Source organism: Fistularia commersonii, chromosome 3 (genome assembly GCF_037954325.1).
Source record: "Fistularia commersonii isolate RoL2024-O1a breed Wild chromosome 3, RoL_Fcom_v1.0, whole genome shotgun sequence".
Taxonomy (NCBI): Eukaryota; Metazoa; Chordata; class Actinopteri; order Syngnathiformes; family Fistulariidae; genus Fistularia; species Fistularia commersonii.
This window is the reverse complement of record NC_141286.1, coordinates 3,767,571-3,788,089: the sequence shown is the minus strand read 5'-3', so window position 1 is coordinate 3,788,089 and position 20,519 is coordinate 3,767,571. Positions and strand designations below refer to the sequence as shown.

The following is a 20,519-nucleotide window of genomic DNA, read 5'->3' as shown; positions in this document are numbered from 1 at the left end:
CTCTCAAATAACATAAAATGTGTCCCTTCAGACCTGATGCTTGTCATATTTCCTTGGTTACCTGTCAAAATAGGAATTTAATCAACATAAGGATGCGTATTGAATAGTCTTTTTGGCCGACTAACTGAGCTTCAGATAACGCCTATCGACAGATTCACAAATAGATCATGGCTGAACGTCATTGGCTCAGCATCTCGATCCTTCGTCGATGATGCAACAGAAGTCGATCTCAGTCAGCCTTATTTTGAAAAACTGGAATCAATGGTCCAACATGTAGCTTGTCCCAGAAACTGCAACGGCAAGAATAAACGTATGCTAAATGTATACAATAGTTAAAAGTATCATTGGGATCACTTGGGATGTTAATTTAGTTAATCTTTATCTGGTTAAAGTTGGCATGTTTTTTTGTTTTTTTTCGGCAAACCAAAAGACTGATGGGATGTTGGTGTTGAAATGTCACTCCAACCTCGCAGAGCATGAAATCGGCCATAACTATCCCATAACTGCATAATGGCATTAAATGAGGATGTAATGATTGTGTGTTCCTAAATGTGCTTTCAGGTCACTTTCATTGTGACATCATAATGGTCCACAAAAACCTGATTCAATTACATCTTACTAATGTCTCAGTAAAGGACCCCTTGGAAAATGCTCTCTATATTAAATATGTAATATGAACATGGACAAACATCTAAAGAAACTGCTTCTTGATTTTTGCCGGACAAAAATAGACAGTGTGAAAATTCTTTCTCTGCAGCATGATGGCTAAAACAAAATTGTGGGTCTGCCTCACCTGCTTTGCCAGTTCTTTACTTGCCACGTTAAAAACGAAGAAAGAAAGAACCGCTGTAATTCTACTAACTCATTAACTTAAGCCAACACAACCTCGCTTTTGTTATGTCCACCATCAACTTCCGACACCCAATCGACCTTCCATCAGTAATCTCACACGGTCAACTTTGTGATGTTTAAATCCATATCCTTATGTATTATTTCAAAGACTTAAAGTTTTGGTTACCCGACTCAAGAGATGCAGACAGTCTGAGAATAAATAAGATTTCCTCCGCTGAACCATCCAAAGTACACTCCTAATGAAATGCAACCAGATCCACCAGCACTGCAGGAGCACGTGGGAAAAGGAAACGTCGCATAACGCCGATGCCTTAGCGAGAAGGAGATCGAAGAGGAGACCAAAACAATCTGTCAGAACGAGACCCGGTGACCATTTCAGCAGCAGACATCTAAGACAGGGTATCAGATACAGAGCGTTGGACATCACCTGACCTTCTTGACACGATCCACAGGAACTGGCTGAAGAAATGAATGCCTGGTAGTACAACAAGACGAACTACAGAGAGATGCAATGCACCCTGAGGGACACCCCGTGTTAGATGGTTTGGAGAGAAGTTCTGAGATGGTTGGGTCTTGTACAGAGAAGGGATAGTGGATATATTGGTACCGTATTTTCCGCACTATAAGGGGCACCTAAAAGCCAATAATCTTCTCAAAAACCAACAGTGCGCCTTATAATGCAGCGCGCCTTATATATGGATCAATATTGAGCCGCAAGAGGTCCCACAACGGACAGCCCTCATCAAAAACTCATTGTAGGACAGCGTGGATGAGGCCGACTAAGGAGATCTTCCTGTGCAACAATTGGGGAAAGTCCAATTATTTCTATCTGGTACTGCTCCACACGTGGTCTGGCTCTCCCTCCAGCAGAAAGGTGACATTCCTAAAAAGCTCAGGTGTCCATCACTGTGTGCCGCCCAAAATGAATGATTTGAAAAAACAAAACAAGCCTGTGCGTTAGGTTTGCCAAGAATGGTGGCAGTCAATGCAATATTCTTATAAGGGTACCTATACAAGCATGTGCAATGTGGACGCCGCATGTGTGTGTGTGGGTGTGTGTGTGTGTGGTGCATTTACTAAAGGTATCCACATAATTTCATCCTTATTTCATCCTTACTGTACTGTATTTTCATAAGGGGCTGTAAGTAATAACATAATGATATACCTTCCTGCCATAAATCGTTGAAAAAAAAAACAACTATTTACTTCTTCTGTTTTTCTTTGGATTTGCCAAAAAAAAAACTCAGACAAAGTGAGAGCCTGTCGAAAGTGAATGAAAACAATAAAATCCACATCCGAATGGTTCTCAGATGCCTTGTTATCTGTGAAAACATAAGATAAGCAAATGAAATATTATCTGCCATTATCAATGTACTTCTTCAGGACGCAACTGTTTTTCCTTTGCTGAAGTTACTGGACGTTTTATCTTGCCTGGAAATTGATTACTTTCAGGAATCTTGGCAAGTGAATTGCTAAATCAGTAAGGAAATTAAAAAAAGGAGGGGGGGGGGGAAATCATTTGCCCCAACGGGCTTCAAGAAGGAAGGTGCTGTTATATTTAGTGATGAATCTGTTTTATAGACCAAATTTGATTGTGTTAATCTCTAGACCTAAGAAGGGAGGCTGCTAATATGTTTCTGTGCCATGTAAAAGGCTCGCCTGGCCTTTGGGAAAACGTCAAGAATCAGTCTCACTTAAGCGCATTTTTGCCACGTTAATGGCAGCTTCCAGAGATCGAGCCTTCGATCTGCAGACCGGAGGATCATCTCTGGGTGTGAACAAGAGGCAGAAGATATTTGTACTTTTACTGTCAAAAGTATCAAAATCACAGTCGGTATTATATTTCATGTCTTATTGTCTATTTGAGCGGTGATACAGCAACCTAATATTATTTAACATACTATGAAACATCCAATTGCAAGAAAGTCGTCAACAGCGTCAATGATGATTACATCATCTTACAATTTTCTTTTTTGTAGGCTCCATAGATTATGACATTTTTTCACATTTTTATTTCCTTTCATGCCCCAGAATGGTAATAAATTGTGTTTAAAGTGTTTAGATATGTCAAGTGTTAGACACAAAATCCCATTATTAAAAAGTGTTGGATGAGCCAGTGGATTTTTGTTAGTTTATATTTTTGTCAGTATCAAAACAAAATAGCATTTTTGTCCAAATAGCATGGGTGTCGTGCAGGGGATACAGATACAATAAACAGATCGGATCTTTCCCATATGAAATATGAATCTGCAAACGTCACGGGAAATCCAAAACTGATGCTCTTAAAAGCCACATATTGAGCGGCGAAACATATAAACCGAAATATCTCTTGGGTTCTTCTCATAATGCCTGGTCAATCTACATGAACGGCGTGCACAGTAAGTCACCGTCCATTTAACTGTGTGTTTTATTTCCTTTCACACTCTGCTCATCCCCAAACTGACATTGATTTATGTGCAGGCTGCAGGGCTCTGTTTGGCTGCCATCAGTTAAATCAGTGTCCAAAACAACATGTTCCTAAAGCAACAGATGTCAGAGCTCTCCGCGGTTTGCTTTTCTGACTTGCATGAGTCGACGCACTAAGCACCCGTTTGGGCTTATTGGGGCAGGGAATTCATAATTGAATTTCTCTGGAAAATGAAAAAAAAAAAAAAGAGAGGACAGATAATGAGAATGCGAATCTGGCTGTAATTTGATTTAAAGTAAGAGGGGGCGGGGGGTTACTTGAAACACAAAAACGACTCGGAAATCTTTGTTTTATCTCCCTCCGGCACATTAAATTTATACCCTCCCGCCCCCCTTCCTTTTGTCATGAATGGTTATTCCATCTGTGAGGTTGTTTCTTATCTAGATTCCAAGCGTAATGTAAATGGAAGGGACAGCGGAGGAGGATATCAAGTTATATAAATGTAATCAGCTTGACTCCGACTGCATCTGTGCGCCTCCAATGCCGCCCTTTAAGCATCAAAACCTGGACGAAACCTTCATTTTTTTTATTACACTCCCTCCCGTGGACAAGTTTCCTCTTCTGAACCCAAACGGAGTTGTCTTGTTATATAATGACCCAAGAATGAGAGAGGGAAAAAAATAATAATCAGAATAGATGTGTGTGTGTGTGTGTGTGCATATATGTATACACATATTTATATACATATAAACATACAATTTAAATATGCAAGTATGTGGGTTTGAATCTTACATATCATTTCTATATATATTTCTATATATATGTGTGTGTGTTTTTTTGTCTGTGAATATACATATATGCCTATATATGTTTAATAATATTAATATATGAGTGTGTGTTTATTTATGTACAGGACTGTCTCAGAAAATTAGAATATTGTGATAAAGTGTTTTATCTTCTGTAATGCGATTAAAAAAAACAATTTACTTTTTCATGATATTCTAGTATTTTGAGATAGGATTTTTGAGTTTTCTTAAGATGTAATTCATAATCAGCAATATCAAAATAATAAAAGGCTTGCAATATTTCAGTTGATTTGTAATGAATCCAGAATGTATGATATTTTAGTTTTTGTAATTGCATTACAGAAGATAAAGAACTTTAACACAATATTCTAATTTTCTGAGACAGTCCTGTATGTTTATATAGATATGTGTGTGTGTATATATATAGATATGTTTTTTTAATATCATTTTTTGACATTTGCATATGTATGTATATATACATATGTGTGTATATATTGCATATATATGCAATATAAATGCATTTATGTTCATAAATTAGTAAATATAAACGCTTATACGTGTACATGTAAATGCATGTTTATTTGTGTTTATATATGTGTGTATGTATGTGCGCGCGCGCACACACACACACACAGCACATATGTGTGTTTACTAATTATTATTTTGTTTATGTATTAATTGTTTTTGGTGGTTATATACATACATTAAAAAAAACGGGATGTGATATCCGCTCACTCACATTGTTTCCGGTTTTGCGCACGTAAGGGCTCGCCGGTGAATGCGTGTTTTGCGTGTTTTGCGTGTGTGTGTGTGTGTGAGAGAGAGAGAGAGGGAGACAGAGAGCGAGAGGGTGTTCGTGTGTGACAACAGATGATCCCGCGCAAAGAGAACCTGCTCACCATCGGAGACTTGGGAGGCTTTTTGTTTTCCATCTCTTCATCTTTCGGACCCCACTCTCCTCCCACCTCCTCCTCCTCGGCTTCCCTGAGAACTTCGACGTCTCGCCGCGTGGATCAGTACGCGACACACACCCACCCACCCACCCACACACACACACCAAACCGCGCCAATGCTGGAATGGCTGGTGGCGCTGGTCGTTCTCATCCTGGTGCTCGCGTTCTGGCCCGGATCTCAACTTCACGCCCCGTGGGGTCTCCCCGTGGGGTCCGGCGGAGACGCGGAGACGCGCACCGTGGCGCTGGTCTGCAAGCCGTCCGCGCTGGCCAACTACCTCCTGCACAACTGCAGGACCTTCCGCGACTTCTACCCCCGCATGGGGTGGACGTGGCGGGCCAGCGCCTTCCTCCTGAGCGCGTACGAGGCGTGTTGGCCCTACCGGAGCCCCGTGCGGTTTGTGCGGGACAACCTGCAGCTGAGCGACGACGGGCTGGTGGCCTTGGACTGGGCGCTTCCTTCCTACCAGAAACGACGGAGGACCTCCAGCCACTCCAGCAGCCCGGTGCTCCTCATCATCCCCAACTCTTTCGGAAAGATCACCAGGAATATACTGGAGGTAAGACGCACCGACCGTCTCATTGAAATTTTTGTGGATTATAATTCTGGAATTATCATCTAGAATAAAAAAAAAAAAAAAAAAAAAATTCCAAGGTACAAGACAATGTGTCAACCATATTGTTTGTTTTTGTGTTATTTTTATAAGTAGTTGGCGTAGCGGTAGACGTTTTGGAAAATGTGATGCCATCTATATACATGCATTTTCTGCAACAAACCTGACACTTTTAAGCAGCGAAAATACAAAATGAATGAATTTCAGAGACTCGATAAGCAGCTGGATGGCAAACTATTGAAGGAGAGGGTTACGCAGACCCGTGGATCAACCGTAATGTTTTTTTTTTCCCCAATAATTAGCATTATTATTATCAAAATTAGGACGTAGTGAGAGAGGATATGAAGGGAAAAGGCCAAAGGAGAAGGTTATCAAAATTTGGGGTACAATCTGTTCACAACTGCTTGGACAAACTTTTTTACCCTGTTCTTTTCTGCTGAGAGACTTAATAAATGAACGTTTCCCGACACATTTAAAACCACATCCAAATAAATAAGCGATTTACCATTATGTAATTTTCTTTCTGCAAAGTTCCGCAAGGGTTTGCTGAATGAAATAGAACATGTATGTACATTTGTAACTACATTGCCTTGTGAATGAGAATAAGCACCATGAAAGGTAATAAAAATTATTCATTAATAAAAGAAAATATCTGGAATATTAACAGGGAATGCCGCTGAAAAGTTAAAGTCTTAAAAAAGAAAAAAAAAAAAATTAGACCTTGTTTAAGAAAAACTAAGCCGAAGCACGCATTTATATATGAACTGATGATTACGGGTCAAGTCTCCGAATTAGGTCATTTTGATTTTTCCAAAAACGTATATTTCTGGTATGTTTACGTATTGTCCATCAGATAGTAGCTGCCTGGACAATCCCGCTCAGACACCTTGTGAGGGAGACCGGCCAATATCTCCGAGGGTTTAAAAACAAGATGACAAACATCGAGCAAGTGGATTGAAGGAGCGGGACGGTTTATCTTTTGCAGAAATGCGCTGGTTGATCACGGTTAGTTGCAGAATTGCGTCTGTTTACATCCCGAGCGACATGGTGCATTCTTGTACCGTGACCGATCGTTGCCTCCTGTATTCTTTTACTTTAAATGGTGTTTGGTCGCTTGCCAATCAGCGTCCGCGGGGATGTTCGGTCTGGAGCTGTTCTCCGCCAAACCCCGGCCTCGGAAACCTGTAGGGAATCGATGGATGCCGAGGCGATTTGGCCTTTCAGCGCCGGCATGATAATAGATTAATATCGAAAAAAAAAATAACCTTGTGATAGTCTGTTGTTTGTTTGCGTTTTATTTTTTCCCCCTCATCTCCACTGAGGTCATTTGCGCCTTGACCTTTTTCACAGATTGAATAAAATACAGTCCCCGATCCCAATCCCCCCCTGAAAATATTAATAATGACAGCGTAAGATGTGAGATTAAGAGTACCTGAAGCGCAGAAATAACGTCTCAGGAGGAAAGGATCGCCGCGCAAATCAATGACCGTTTAGCGAGATAATCGCTGGAGTTTAAGACGCGGCAGAGGGATAATAAGAGCAGACGGCGCCATTCAGCAACCGGATGGGATCGAGTTGGAGGAGACGAAGAATCGCGTGACCGAAGGGGCCGACGTTCAACTTTTGACGGCTCTTGGCCCCGCAAAGTTGCGCACCTGCCACTTTACGGTTTCGCGCCGCGAAAACCCGGCGCCTTCCGTCCAGATACATGGATGTTAGTATGAAATATTAATCCAAGACCTCAATGTAATCTGAAGCTGGTTTTCTGTTTGGAGATTGTGAGAGGGGGAGCGAGGGAATTGGAAACTATTAAAGCCAAAAAAAAAAGGAAAAAAAAAAGTGAAGATTCAAGCATACAGGAGACAGCAACATGATGGATGTGTGTGTGTGTGTGTGTGTGTGTTTCTTGTTTTGGGGACCTGCCATATGTGATGCTTGGGAGGGTTTGAAGATGAAGCACTGAGGGATTGAGAGAAATTAAAACCGTGCTTTCTTTTAGCACAGCCCTGAGAGGGTGTGTGTACGCACGCCTGTGTGTGTGTGTGTTACAGAGAAAGACGAGATGCGTGCATGCAGGCGGGTCTATAGTTGATGCAGGGCGGAGGGAAGAAATGTAGATGTGTGTTGGGACTGTGTATGTGTGTGTGCATTCATGTGTGTGTGTGTCTGTTTGGGTCTCATGTTGGCCTGCAGGTTTCAGGAACTCATGAATTTATAAGCCAAATCATCTTTAATCATTCATATTTTTACACTCTTTTCTGAGAGTCTCTTATTTCGTACAATCTCCATGAGTTATTGAAACACGGTTGCCGATCTATTTGGTTTTATTTGCGATGTGTCATGTAAGGAAATAACGATGACAGACGTAACGAAAAGCCGAATTAATTTCTCATACTTCAGTTGTTGTTGTTGTTGCAAAGCTCATTTTGGCCACAAAACTGCTTTTTATTTATTCACTTTTTTTGCCTACTTTATTGCCATTTACACAGGAATCCAGTCATAAAAGCAAATTACTAAAAAAAAAAAAACTTTTTTGTAAAAGTGCAAGACTCCCTAGTAAAAGTAAGACAGTCTTACCTTTCTGATGGGTAGAAGCAGCCGTAGATTTTTTCTTTTTTTCCAGAAAGACCCCCCAAAGTTCAGGGGAAGCGTCTAGATCCTCAAGGTAAATCTGTTGGAACCCGTGGGTAACGTGTCTGCATGCAGCTCCTTCCACCTCAGTCCTTCACCAATGAGCCTGATTGAGCAGGAAAATGATTTCAGCTGGGATGCAACACACACCTGCGGATCATGAGGCTTCATCAGGCCGATCTTAAGAGCGGCTCGCCGCCGGCCCTTTGGGCCCGGAAGGGTGTCTTGAGTGGGTACCGCTGCACGGACCCCTCTACCGGGTTCCCTTTGTCCCATCCTGGTGAGCCGTCTTCTCCGCCGTGACCTTCATCCCCAAAGTAAGATCCATTTTCATTCATGAATCGCTCGTTTTGACCTGACCAGGCTTCCGAGATCCAGAGGCGTCGACGCCTCGCCCGTCGCCTCTCCCTTACCTTCCTTCCTCGCTACTGAGACGCAGCTCTCCATTCACCGCCCTTGTAAAATAAAACCGCTTAAAACCTTTTACTTCCTGAGTGTCTTTTGCGTTTGGGTCAGGCTTCACCTCCGGAATCATGAGAAATCTGCTTTACTGAAGACGATGAAAGTGATTTGCCGGGTGCATGAAAGAAATTTTCAATGTTTTTTTTTTTATTTTTTGCTCATAGTTTAGCGTGTCTTGCAATTAGCTGAAAACAAAATGCAATTGTGTGCATTTTTCAACTAGCAGGCAGGATTGAGATTATAACTCTCACTAGAGGGTTGAAATGAAGGGAACTTCTTTGAATATTCTGTACTTGGTTACATCGGAGACTAAAGCATACAAATACCGTATACACACACACACACACACACACACACACGTGTTGCCAATCCAATAAGATTTGACTGGAATGGCACCGTTATAATGCTGTAAAGTCTTATTTTCTTTTCATTTGCACTCAGTATTTCAAGTCCCTTTATGGAAAATGTCAATCATCAGACTATTTTTAACTATAGAGGGATAATTAAAAAAAAAAAAAAATCTGAATTTAAGTCAATGCTCTGCAATTGAGGGGCGACAGCCCCCCGTGACAGCTGGGAGAGCAAAAGTGCTTTTGGACACGTGGATCTGCACGTTAGATTTAGAGTATACAGATATTTTTGAACAATTTGAATGAGATTGATTACATGTTCACTGATTATAGGTAGTTATCCATATGATTTGTTCAAACTGAGATTAGTCAATTCAAAATACAGCCGTCCTTTTGCACATTTTTTCGGATGTAATCTGGTAATCATGTGTAATTTGCCCCTTCATGCCCACATGTTCCCCACTAATCTCAGATTGCTGAGAGTTCCATTGTACTTTTCCAAATTCTTTTTCCGGTAGAATAATAACAAATAACACATAAAAAGTGAAACTTTTTTTTTTTTTAATTGCTGTACAGTTGTACAGTTGTACAGTTGCAAAACCTAATCAGTGATTGAGAAAATGACCATGCATTACAAAACAATGCCAAACTCAAAGATCTGCCTCTGGAATCTAGATTTTTTTTTTTTTTTTTTTTTTTTTCCCCCCAGTTTAATCATCCATTTGTGAATTTTACACCACTGCACCAGCACGCTGGGGTCGGAGAGTTCGCCTCTTTGACGACTGCGGGTTTCACATCAATACGAGCAGGGCAAGAAATGTAGTTGGACCATGTGAAGAGGATTCGTGATGCGTTAATTTATTTCTGCTGAGATTAAACCACAATGCAATGTGTTGAATGAATGGCATAAAAGTTATATTGTAAAAAAAGCGGTTTCAGGGCTTTATGTATCAGAAACTTTTGTAATTTTTCGAGGCCAATTTATCTTCGACCTGCTCGTGTATTCCATGTACCCCAAAAATAATTTTTACGTATTGTACATAAAACGGACTCTCACATGACGTTTCGAGCAAATGTAGGCTCTTTCTCACATGCTCACCAGGAACGTGTTAAACATGTATTGTTTGCGCCTCTTGTTAGATCTATCATGTAATTAACATCTTTTTTTTTTTTTTTTTTTTTTTTCCCCCCAACATATGTTCAGATACGGAAACTAAACATTTTTGATGGAAGGGTTTCAGCATACAATATATAGTGACTAAATACAAGAGGGGAAGAGCTAGACAAACGGAAGACAATGGCAACAATAGAAAAAGTTTAATATCAAATTCCTCATTGGTGTTCGCAGCGTGTATATCCAGACCATTTCCCATTTTAAAAGGATGGCGTTTACACTCTTGGTTGTATATTTTGTTTTTTACACATGCTAACTCACAGGGACATTTGAGCGCATTTCTAACATGTAGTTGTTCAAACCTCTTTTCAGGCAACCTTTTTTCATCCAGCGCCCGCCCCTAACTGGGCTGTAGATTTTTTTTTTTTTTTTTTTTCTCTAGCATATTGCGTGTACCACCATAATACGATTGGCATTGGCAGGCCAATCACGGGCCAAAAACTGCGAGTCCGTACCCGATTTGTTCATCACTAGCCTGATGGAGCTACTCACCTGTGTCTACTTTCAACTACCCCGAAAATTGCCATGAAAACAAGGGTTCTCAGGGCAGGTTGGAAGCAGAGTACGTGCGAAAGGGTAAAATTGTGTCGTCTATGCGGAGACAGTGCGGTTTTAATGAAATAATAGCGACACACCTTCAGTTTGTAATGCAGTCGCAGTTGTACATTTTTCTTTTGCTATTACAAGTTTGTTTTTTTTTTTTCCCTGAAAGAAAATATTTTTTTGGCTCTTTGCCTGTAGAAAAATGTTTTCACTTGAATTTCCATCCATCCATCTTCCGTCTTCATCTCGGGGGTCGCCGGGCAGCGACCCGGAGCAGAGAGACTTCCAGACTTCTTCCTTCTCCCCAGCAACATGGTCCAGATCTTCTGGGGGATCCCAAGTCGTTCCCAGGTCAGCCTGGAGACATCGTCTCTCCAACGTGTCCTGGATCTTCCCCATGATCTCCTGCCCAGATGCCCGAGACGCCTCATCTGACTCCTCTATACGGAGGAACGGCATCTCTTCCCTGAGCTCCCCCTGAAAACTCATTTCGGGACGCTTGTATCCATGATCTCGTGCTTTCGGTCACTTCTCGCAGCTCGTGATGGTTGGAACGTAGATCGACGGGTAAATTGAGAGCTTCTTCACCACAACAGACCCGTACGGAGTCGGCATCCGCCCGTCCATCTCTCGCTCATGAACAAAACCCCGAGATACTTGAACTCTTCCACTTGGGGCAGGACGCTGGCGCTCCACCTTTTTCTGATTTTGGAGGTGCTGATCCTCATCCTGGCTGCTTCACATTCAGCTAAGAACCGTTCCAGTGAGACGTGGAAATCGTGGACCGATGAAGCAGACAGAATTTCTTCTTCCCGCCTCATAAATAAAGCCCCGATCCCCCACTGACACTGTACCAACCCCGCTAATGCGCTGCTTTGCACAACCAACCACGATCGTCCTGATCTCGCTTTTGTTTTCACTTATTTAATGCCTGTTAAATGTTGACTGTTAAGCACCGTCAAAGCAAATTCCTTGCGGTTGCAAAATTACTTAGCGAATAAAGCAATTCAGATTTTGAGAACCACATCATCTGCAAAAAGCAGAGACTTGATCCTTTGGCCACCAAACCGGATCCCCTCGACGCCCAGGGGGAAATTCTGCCTACAAGTTATGAACAGAATCAGTGACAAAGGGCATTTGTTTTGACATGCCATAAGAGATAAATGCAACTGATTTCGTTTGCTTTTTTTATTTAATTTGATATTTTATTATCAACTGGGGCAATGTGGCGCTAGGCAGTTGTCCCTGGAACTGAACCTTGCAGATTTGAACCACTCATGGTTCATCCATGATGGGTTAAAAGCAGGGATGAATTTCCTGCAAGGGATAAAGTATAAAAGTAAAAAAAATATTACTTAAGCTTTTTTAGTTATAGGTTCAATATGTGTATATGGTCAGTGCAATAAGTTATTTGAACCAGTCAGACATGTACCGTTTTTTTTTTTTTAATTTTGGCCCGCTGTGTATTTGAGTTTGAAATCATATCAATATATTGATTTTGAACTGATTCGTCTTCAGTTTAAATTTACAATTCCATGTTTTACTCTGGAAAATAACTGCTTCGGTTCTTTTTATATGCCGTCTCATGAACCTGTGAAACAAAATATTTTCCCAGTTCCCACTGCTGACATGGCTCTGTAAACTCTTGAACTTTAAGTGGAAATACTGTTTTTGTTTATTGTGGAACTCCCAGATAAGAAAGTTGAAGGCACTGAAGGTTGAACATGTGCATGAATGAATAAATGTGGTGTAACTTGAAAAATGCTTTCTGCAGTGTGGAGATTGAAAAAAAATAAATAACACAACAATGATAGTTTGTCTCCAAATGTCCCTCAAATGAGTAAGCAGAGTGATTAAACATTTTTACCTTTTTTTAATCACTGTTATTTTCCATATCTACCTACAGTCGTCATATGTAGTGATTTGAGTGAGTCAAAATTGTGTGTGTGTGTACATGAGAGTATTTACCCCACTGTTGGCATTTGTTCAGATTGGTGTGAAAACAGGAAGTAAATCCGATATGGGCTGAACGACTGCTCTCTTGTCCTATCAACTAACCGTAAATGTGTGCAAACATTTTATTTTATTTTCCTGATTTCCCGACTGACTCTTGCAAACGGCAAGCCATTTCGACGAAGAGCTCAGCGCTTCAGAACGTCTGTTTTATTGTCTTGCCGAAGAATGTGTGACTCTCAAATGTCCCATATTCTCCAGATGATAAGCAGCGCGATTTGAGATAAAGCCCAGGGACGTATTTTGAGGGGTTTATGTTTTTTTTGTTTATTTTAGTCTCAAACCGTCTGCCCTGTTACTTTCAAACCAAACCGTTTTATTTTGGACTTTTCACGACCCCCTGTGAAAGTTAACCTACCCGAGGGTGGGGAAAGTGAAACAATTCATCATCCGCATTGCTGTGTGTGTTTGTAAGGGGACTTTTATGACCACTTGATGCCAAATGTAATACAAACACCAGTTTCATTGCAATATAAATATTTATATATAGTTTGGATAAGGCATGAACTTGGTTAGGGATTTTGCGCACCAGGATTCACCATTAATGTTGGTTGTGATGCATTCAAAATGTCCGCAGATATTTCAGGTCCAAATGAAGTGTTAGATGAAAGATGCTCAAATTTGCAGAGGGACGTGTCAAGCAGTGAATAATTAGACTAATGAGCAAACATAACTTTTTTAATCATGTATCCATGGCAACACCTCCCCCTTCTGAATGTCTCGCCATTGTTTTGAGATATGAGATATGATTATGTTGGTTTAATAAGGTAGTCGTTAGGATGAGTCACAGTGTGCCAGTCTGCTTCCTCACACACAATATGTGTGTGTGTGTGTGTATTCATCACGTCATGATACTTTTTTTTTTTTTTTTTTGGAAAGCATAACAAATTAGATCAATTTGTGTTTCAACATCACATTTAAGTCTTTCACCCTGATCAAGTTTATATTGTCAATTTTTTTTAGATTTTTCTCAAAATCACTTCATTTTTATTATCATTATTATCATTATTATCGCTATTATTGTTATTATTAGTGGGCAGCACAGCGTCGCAGTGTTTAGTGCTTCAGCCTCGTAGCGGCTTGTTTCCTGGTTTGATTCCCAGCTGAGAATTTTGTATGCGTGGAGTTTGTATGTTCTCGCCGCGCCCTGGGTTTCCTCCGGTTTCCCAAAAACTTGCAGTCGGTTCACTAGGAGACCATAAATTGCCCAGACGTGTGAATGGTTGTCTGTCTCTATATGAAGCCCTGTGATTGGTCGGCGGCCGGTCCGGGGGGAACCGGCCATTGACAGCCAGGCTCGGTCTCGGTCAATCATCACTCTTCTGTACTTAGTCTCTCTCCTTGCAGACGGTTTTCCTCTCATCCAAGAGAATTCTTCAGTTCTAACAGTCTTCAACTCAGTCAAACAGATCAAGCACCCAAACCAGGCCCTTCCAACTCCCGTCCCAACCTCAGCCCGAGTCAACTAACAGATGTCTTTTGTTTTACACGATCTAAACATCAACCTTACGACTAACCTTTCAGATTTCTTCTTAGCTGAGGCCCCCGAATTCTTACCTTTGTTCCCAGAACGACACACACACACATCGTGACGTACACATTAACATAGCAACCCCATTCAACCTCAGATTGCTGCGCAGCAACTCACTCATTAAGGAAACAAGCTATTTTTACTTGGACCGATGTCCGACCCAAACCCCAGCAGTTTAAGTCCCTGCAGTCTGGCAGAGCTGAAGGAGCTGAAAAGTCCTCAAGAAATTAAACTCCAGCCCGGTTGCAGCTTGATTGTGTTCTAACTTTTCTTTGGTAAAAATATCTGGAGGGACAGAACAGGAATGTCTTGTTTTGTTTTTTTTTTTACATCAGGATTTTTTTTTTAAACATGCAAAATTACTGCTGACAAACAACACAAATACAACTATGTAGGTTTTATTATTATGTTTTAGTATTTTGTCAGCAAAGAAACCATAAATCTCTATAAATTGTAAGGGTGAAAATTATCCATGACTTTTAATACTAGAATATATTACACAAAATACTGAATATCTTATGACAAGCTTATTTGTGGGATTTATATTATCCTTCACTTTTAATCAGAGGTTAGATTCATATCAAAGACGACTTAGCATGTTAGCAACCATAGCATTTTTTTAAATTTTTTTACATCAAATAATTATAAAGACCGAAAGTGCATTTTGTGATACTGCAACAAGACTGCAAGATTGGTCAGTGAGTGAATTTTATTCATTTTTTTTTATGATTGTATTCTCTTTTCTAGGTTTATTTCTTTATTTTACTTTGTATTTTGTATTTTTTTTGTTCTTTTTTTTTTTTTTTTTGATTTTCACTCTTTTTTTTTTCTTTAATTTACACTCTGTTGTTTCATTTTTTTTTTTTCACCCTAGCAATGTGTAAGGAAAATAAACAGCACATCACAACATATAGTTTGGTTTTAACAGTTTGTAATGTCAACTTGTGTACGTTTTGTCATTCTCAATCTATACGATCCCCCATCTATTGACCTGAAACTGCAAGAATTTTCGACCATTTAATGTCCCTTTCCGTAATACGACATTTGATGGACAGATACCAGATACACACTGCTGTATAACGATGTTATTCTGCTTCCAAATCCCATAATGCGCTCAAATTGTCTCTTCACAGTTGTGTGAAACAGCCTTGTCCCAAGGGTACCTCCCTGTGGTTTTCAACCGCAGGAGTCATAACGGCACTCCTCTCACCACCATCAAACTGCAGCAGTTCGGTGACCCGGCAGATCTGCGCGAAGCCGTGCGCTACATCCGCTATCGTCAGCCGGCAGGACGACTGTACGCCGTGAGCGAGAGCACCGGGTCGGGCCTGCTCCTGTCGTACCTCGGGGAGTGCGGATCTTCCAGCTACGTGACGGCAGCGGTTTGCCTCTCGCCAGTGTTCCGCTGCCAGAGCTGGTTTGAGACGGGTCTCTGCTGGCCGCTCCAGTGGGCGCTGGTGCTCTACCAGAAGACGTGCCTCAGCAGGTATGGAAGTAGGACGACGGGGAAATGCGGGATTTTTGAAATATAGGTGTCGTGTCACTGTTCTGGGTGTTACAATGCAATACGGCACATTGAATACATTGAAATTCCAATACAATACACACTTGAAGCTGACGAATTATTGAGATTAGGTGGACTTGTCGATTTTATCATATTTTCAACTCAAGTAAAGTCAGATTTAATTTATATAATTTATTATTGATAATCATTCATTTCTATTATGGCAAAACCCCGTGTATTCCTACAGTTGCACGTAAAAATCGCCTGTTGCCGGGTAGAATCCTCAAACGGATCCGAGCTCAATGTGGCCCTCTACCTCGACAGGTCGGGATAGAAAAATGAGATCTCTTACCACTAATAACAGTGGCGCTAACAGTTGCACGTAATCACCGGTAGGATACAATAAGTGTTAATATTCACAAAAGAAATAATGGTGGGTGCCTGGCGTGACCGCTGTATTACCCCCTAGGAAAATGAGGGAGTGCTATGCCATTATCTAGGATGATGGGCAATCATCTGACCTTTGTTTGACTGACATCCAGGGCAGCCAGTTTGACATGATTTTTTTTTTTTTTTCTTAACACGCAGATCAGCAGGCCATGCAACTTTCTCGACTTGAGAAAGGGTCTAAAAATGAGTCGGGGGGGGGGCGGATCCGTTCGCGCCATCTTTTAGCCCCTCACTGCTATCCCGAAGAAAGGAAATTTAGAGCCGCATTTTGAGACTTGCACATAAAAAGTACTTATTTGAAGTGAGATGTGAAAATATCAAATTAGTTTCCTGTTTAGTTTCTTCATTAGACACAGATAGCTCAGGTCCATTCATGCTCCAGCCATGTCATCTTTTCGGAGTTATTCAGCAATACGGAAAGGCTTTGCAGCTGTCACATATAGTATCTCTTTCTTTCAGAACCTGCTGCAGAGAAAACAAAATCAATAAAGAACGCTCAAAATTTCAATATATAATATGTGTTGCAATTTCATAGAAGTAGATAGCTTGCTAGCTGAAAACATCAAGGAAATTTTGTAAAAAAAAAAAAAAAAGCTGTCAGAAAAAGGCAAATCATCTGAAAAGTGTATTGAAAATTCAAAAAATACAATGAATTTAGGAGTTTAGACCCAAATGAAATCCTGGAAACAAACAGATATTTGCTCTTTTGCCAGGTTCAAATAAGTCAAAGAAGTACTTTTCATGAGTTCTCAAAATGCAGCTCTTGACATCATGAAACAACAACCCCTACCCAAAATGATTACATATAATCATATTCATGTACTTGTATATACATTTGATATATTTTTACATTATTTATTTTGATTTTTACTGTTCTTTTTATTCCTTAATTTTATTCTTATTTTTATCTAAAGTTCAATTCTGATTCTTCCCCACTTGACTCTAGCAGGAGCTCCTTTCAACAAAAAGCAATTTCCCCCCCCGGGGGAATCAATAAAGTATTCAGATTCTGCTTTTCGAGAGTAAACCCGGCAACACGCGCTCTGCTCAGGATCAAGTCGGTGTTTCCGAGAGGCGTCGTGACGGCGGGAGAAATTTTCTCCGATCAATAGAAGACGTGCCTTTTTTTTTTTTCCCCTCCAGTATCGATTCACCGATTTCCTCTGGTCTGTTTTTGCGACTCTATCTCATTCTGGTGTGTGTGTTTGTGCAGATACAGGACAGTGCTTGGAGAAACCATACACACAGACTCCCTGTTTTCCTCTTGTTCCTTGCGTGACCTGGAGGAGGTGCTCTTCTGTCAGTCGCATCAGACTGGCGGCGGCGGCGGCGGCGGCGGCGGCGGCGGTATCCCCAGCGCCTGGGATTCATACTGGGAACACAACGAACCCTTGAGGGACGTGGACGAGGTGGCTATTCCTGTTCTGAGCGTGTGCGCTCGGGACGACCCCGTCCGCGGCGAAACCCAATCCACCATACCCTTGGAACTCTTCGAGACCAACCCGCATTTTTTTCTCCTCCTCACAACCCGGGGCGGTCACTGCGGCTTCTCGTGCCGGCCCGAACCCGGTTCCGGCGGCGGATGCGGCACGGCCGCGCCGAGCAGCAGGCTGGCGAGCCACGGGACCAACTGGAGCCACAGGGCCCTGCTGGAATTCTTCAGGGCGACCACAGACTTTTTCGCCGCGGAAGAGAGAGTGAAACTGCTCACCGCCAGGAGGAGGGGGCTCGGGGGAGGCACCGCCGGGAGGGTTTTCCGCCACCGCAGCGTCAGTACGTACAAGCGAATGCCAGCGTGTTCCCATAACATCCACGCCATTTATAACTGGCAGAGGTCCTATACACGCTGAGCCAACTTCACCGGGAGTCGACGGGACAATTTTCGACATTGCCGGGCCGCGATAGGAACGAGTGTTGCCGTCATAAATGGGATTTTTCTCAGTCAAGAGTAAACTGTTGTGATGAGGTATCTAATTTCATATTTTTTATTTACTTTTTTTTTTTTTTTTTTTGCTACAAGTATCTTAAACCCGAGTCTGCAACAGGCTTGTTGGCGTGAAAACACTTTTGTGTACACGCTTACTTTTGACTTTTTACACAGTTATGAGCAGCTCCATCAGTGAGATATAGGTGTTTATCAGATGTTGAAATTTTCGTTTTTTTTTTTTTTTTTCATCTTTTGTTTTTTTTTATTCGAAGCGTTGATTCTCTGAGCTCAATGAGTCTGACCTGAGGATATTTGTACAAGCCAGAGATGGAATAAAAAGTGATGATGTTATTGCTGGCCAGTGCTGTAATATATTTACAGCAGTGTCACTGCAGATTTTTAATTCTTTTCTTGCGATAATTTATTAATTCACCATGTAAGTGGCTTTGGTTATTATTATCCGGTAAATATAACAATACAGATAATAAACTGTAAAAAAATGCATTACTATGATGAATAATGATTATTATAGGAATCATTGTTCGCTTTTTCAAATTTAATTACATTCAATGACTGCTTTTTAGTCTTAGACTGTCTTTTGTTTCTTTTCCTTTCCAATGTTCCCTTCAGAGGTCGCCATGGCGAATCCTCTGCCTCAATCTGCCTTTTACTTTTTAACCGCTTGAGTATCAAACGGTGCTGTTTGAAAGTTTTAATGCTTTATATATTTGTAGCTTCTGCACGGCAGTTGTCACATGCACTTATTTTTTTAATTATTTCATTTCAAAATCTTATATCTTTAATATCACATATTTGTGTATATATGGGTGTGTGTTTGTATGTCTGTGTCTGTGTGTGTATATCTATTTTATTATTTTTTTATGTGGTTTTATTCTCTAGGCTCATTAAAGATTTAACTTTAGTGGGCCTCAAACAAGATTCAGGAGATGAAAACTTGTCAGGGTTTGATTGCAAACAAGTGCAAATTAGAAGAATTGCACCAGACATACACCAAATTATAATAACTACGTTCACTACCCTAGTATTCACAACACTACTTGAATACAGGTATTTAATTCAGGTATTTTACAACATGCTAAATAGAAGTAAAAGCAATCTTTTTCTTTTCCTTTCGGCTTTTCCCGTCCAGCTGGACTGTTGACCCTGAGTACTTATTCACACACATATTTTGGTACATATATTGAGAAATACCTTGTTAGGAACTTGATGTTTTTATGCAATAGTCAGGGTTCAAAAAACACAGGTAACTTTTGTAATAAAACTAGACTGGAGGCTAGAATTACCACCTAGTCCTCCTCCGCCCGCAAGCATGAGTGCACCTGGATGATGCCGAACTCAAGATACAGTAGAATAAAAACGTGTGAAATATACTTCTGCAAATTTAGTGTTCATGTTTTATGCAAATGTTATAATTTAGGTTGTCTCATTTACATAAATATCTAAAGATAGTGGAAAAACATTCTCTAACAATGCAACTTATTCTAATAATACGGAAGAGAACTGAAAATTGGAGGCAAGACTGCTGAGTATCATCTTATGGTTATAATTATTCCATTACAAGATGTTACCGTGAAAATACAGTTTTAACAAACAAAGGATGATACACACTTGTCACGTACACATTTTATGAATATTATAATGCAGTTTCTTCCCGACATGTTGCTCGTCTTCTTTCTCATCTTTGATATTCACAAATATTCGTTAGAAGATCGGTGTGCCCCTCGGCCATTTCATACTGTGTGTGTGTTTTGAATGTGTGTGTTTTGTGACATTTGCAGGGAGTTCTAGTACACCCACTGGGTCTTATCCAATCAGTCAGCTGGGATACAGCAGTGTGCACACAGACGCATAAAAAGAAAAAAAAAAAAAAAGTTTGCCGGCGGATGCATTGTCAACATGTGACACACATGCATGAATTAGCACGTGCAAATGTATGTGCAGGATACATGCAGCTGCAGAGAATGGGAATTTGCAGAATCACATCAAGTTATTGACGCCTGTGATATTTATCTTTCATTACATAACTTGTAGAGGCACATGAAACATTTATGATTTCATGTAAAATATTAGTAAAAATAATTAACAACTTTCTCTGTGGGTGAAAATGTGTGAATGTAAAATCAAAGTCCTGCTGTATTTTTATGATAATCATCATAACATTTAATTTTTGGGCCCTTTTGTTGTTCACCACTCATAATTTTGTGGCTTATAAACCTTTAAGATTAAGTCAAAATTCAGTAGCGTTTAATGTAATCCCCAAAACTCACTGATAGAGTATAAT

The 20,519-nt window shown here is 40.7% G+C and overlaps 1 protein-coding gene across 1 annotated transcript; it reads left to right on the top strand.

Annotated features, from left to right (window-relative positions):
• Positions 1-4,931: 4,931 nt before the first annotated feature.
• On the top strand, positions 4,932-19,893 carry abhd15a (abhydrolase domain containing 15a). Its single transcript, XM_086141921.1, has 3 exons — positions 4,932-5,578; positions 15,470-15,822; positions 17,504-19,893. Exons 1-3 carry the CDS (start codon positions 5,135-5,137, stop codon positions 18,138-18,140), a joined length of 1,434 nt encoding a protein of 477 aa, XP_085998047.1. The 5' UTR covers positions 4,932-5,134; the 3' UTR covers positions 18,141-19,893.
• Positions 19,894-20,519: the final 626 nt, after the last annotated feature.

What these genes read in the sequence shown, in the direction of transcription:
- abhd15a (XM_086141921.1), top strand. Translation starts at nt 5,135, where the DNA reads ATGCTGGAATGGCTGGTGGCGCTGGTCGTTCTCATCCTGGTGCTCGCG. An exon ending in TCACCAGGAATATACTGGAG is followed by an intron (nt 5,579 to 15,469) that starts GTAAGACGCACC and finishes GTCTCTTCACAG; the next exon opens with TTGTGTGAAACAGCCTTGTC. An exon ending in CAGAAGACGTGCCTCAGCAG is followed by an intron (nt 15,823 to 17,503) that starts GTATGGAAGTAG and finishes GTGTTTGTGCAG; the next exon opens with ATACAGGACAGTGCTTGGAG.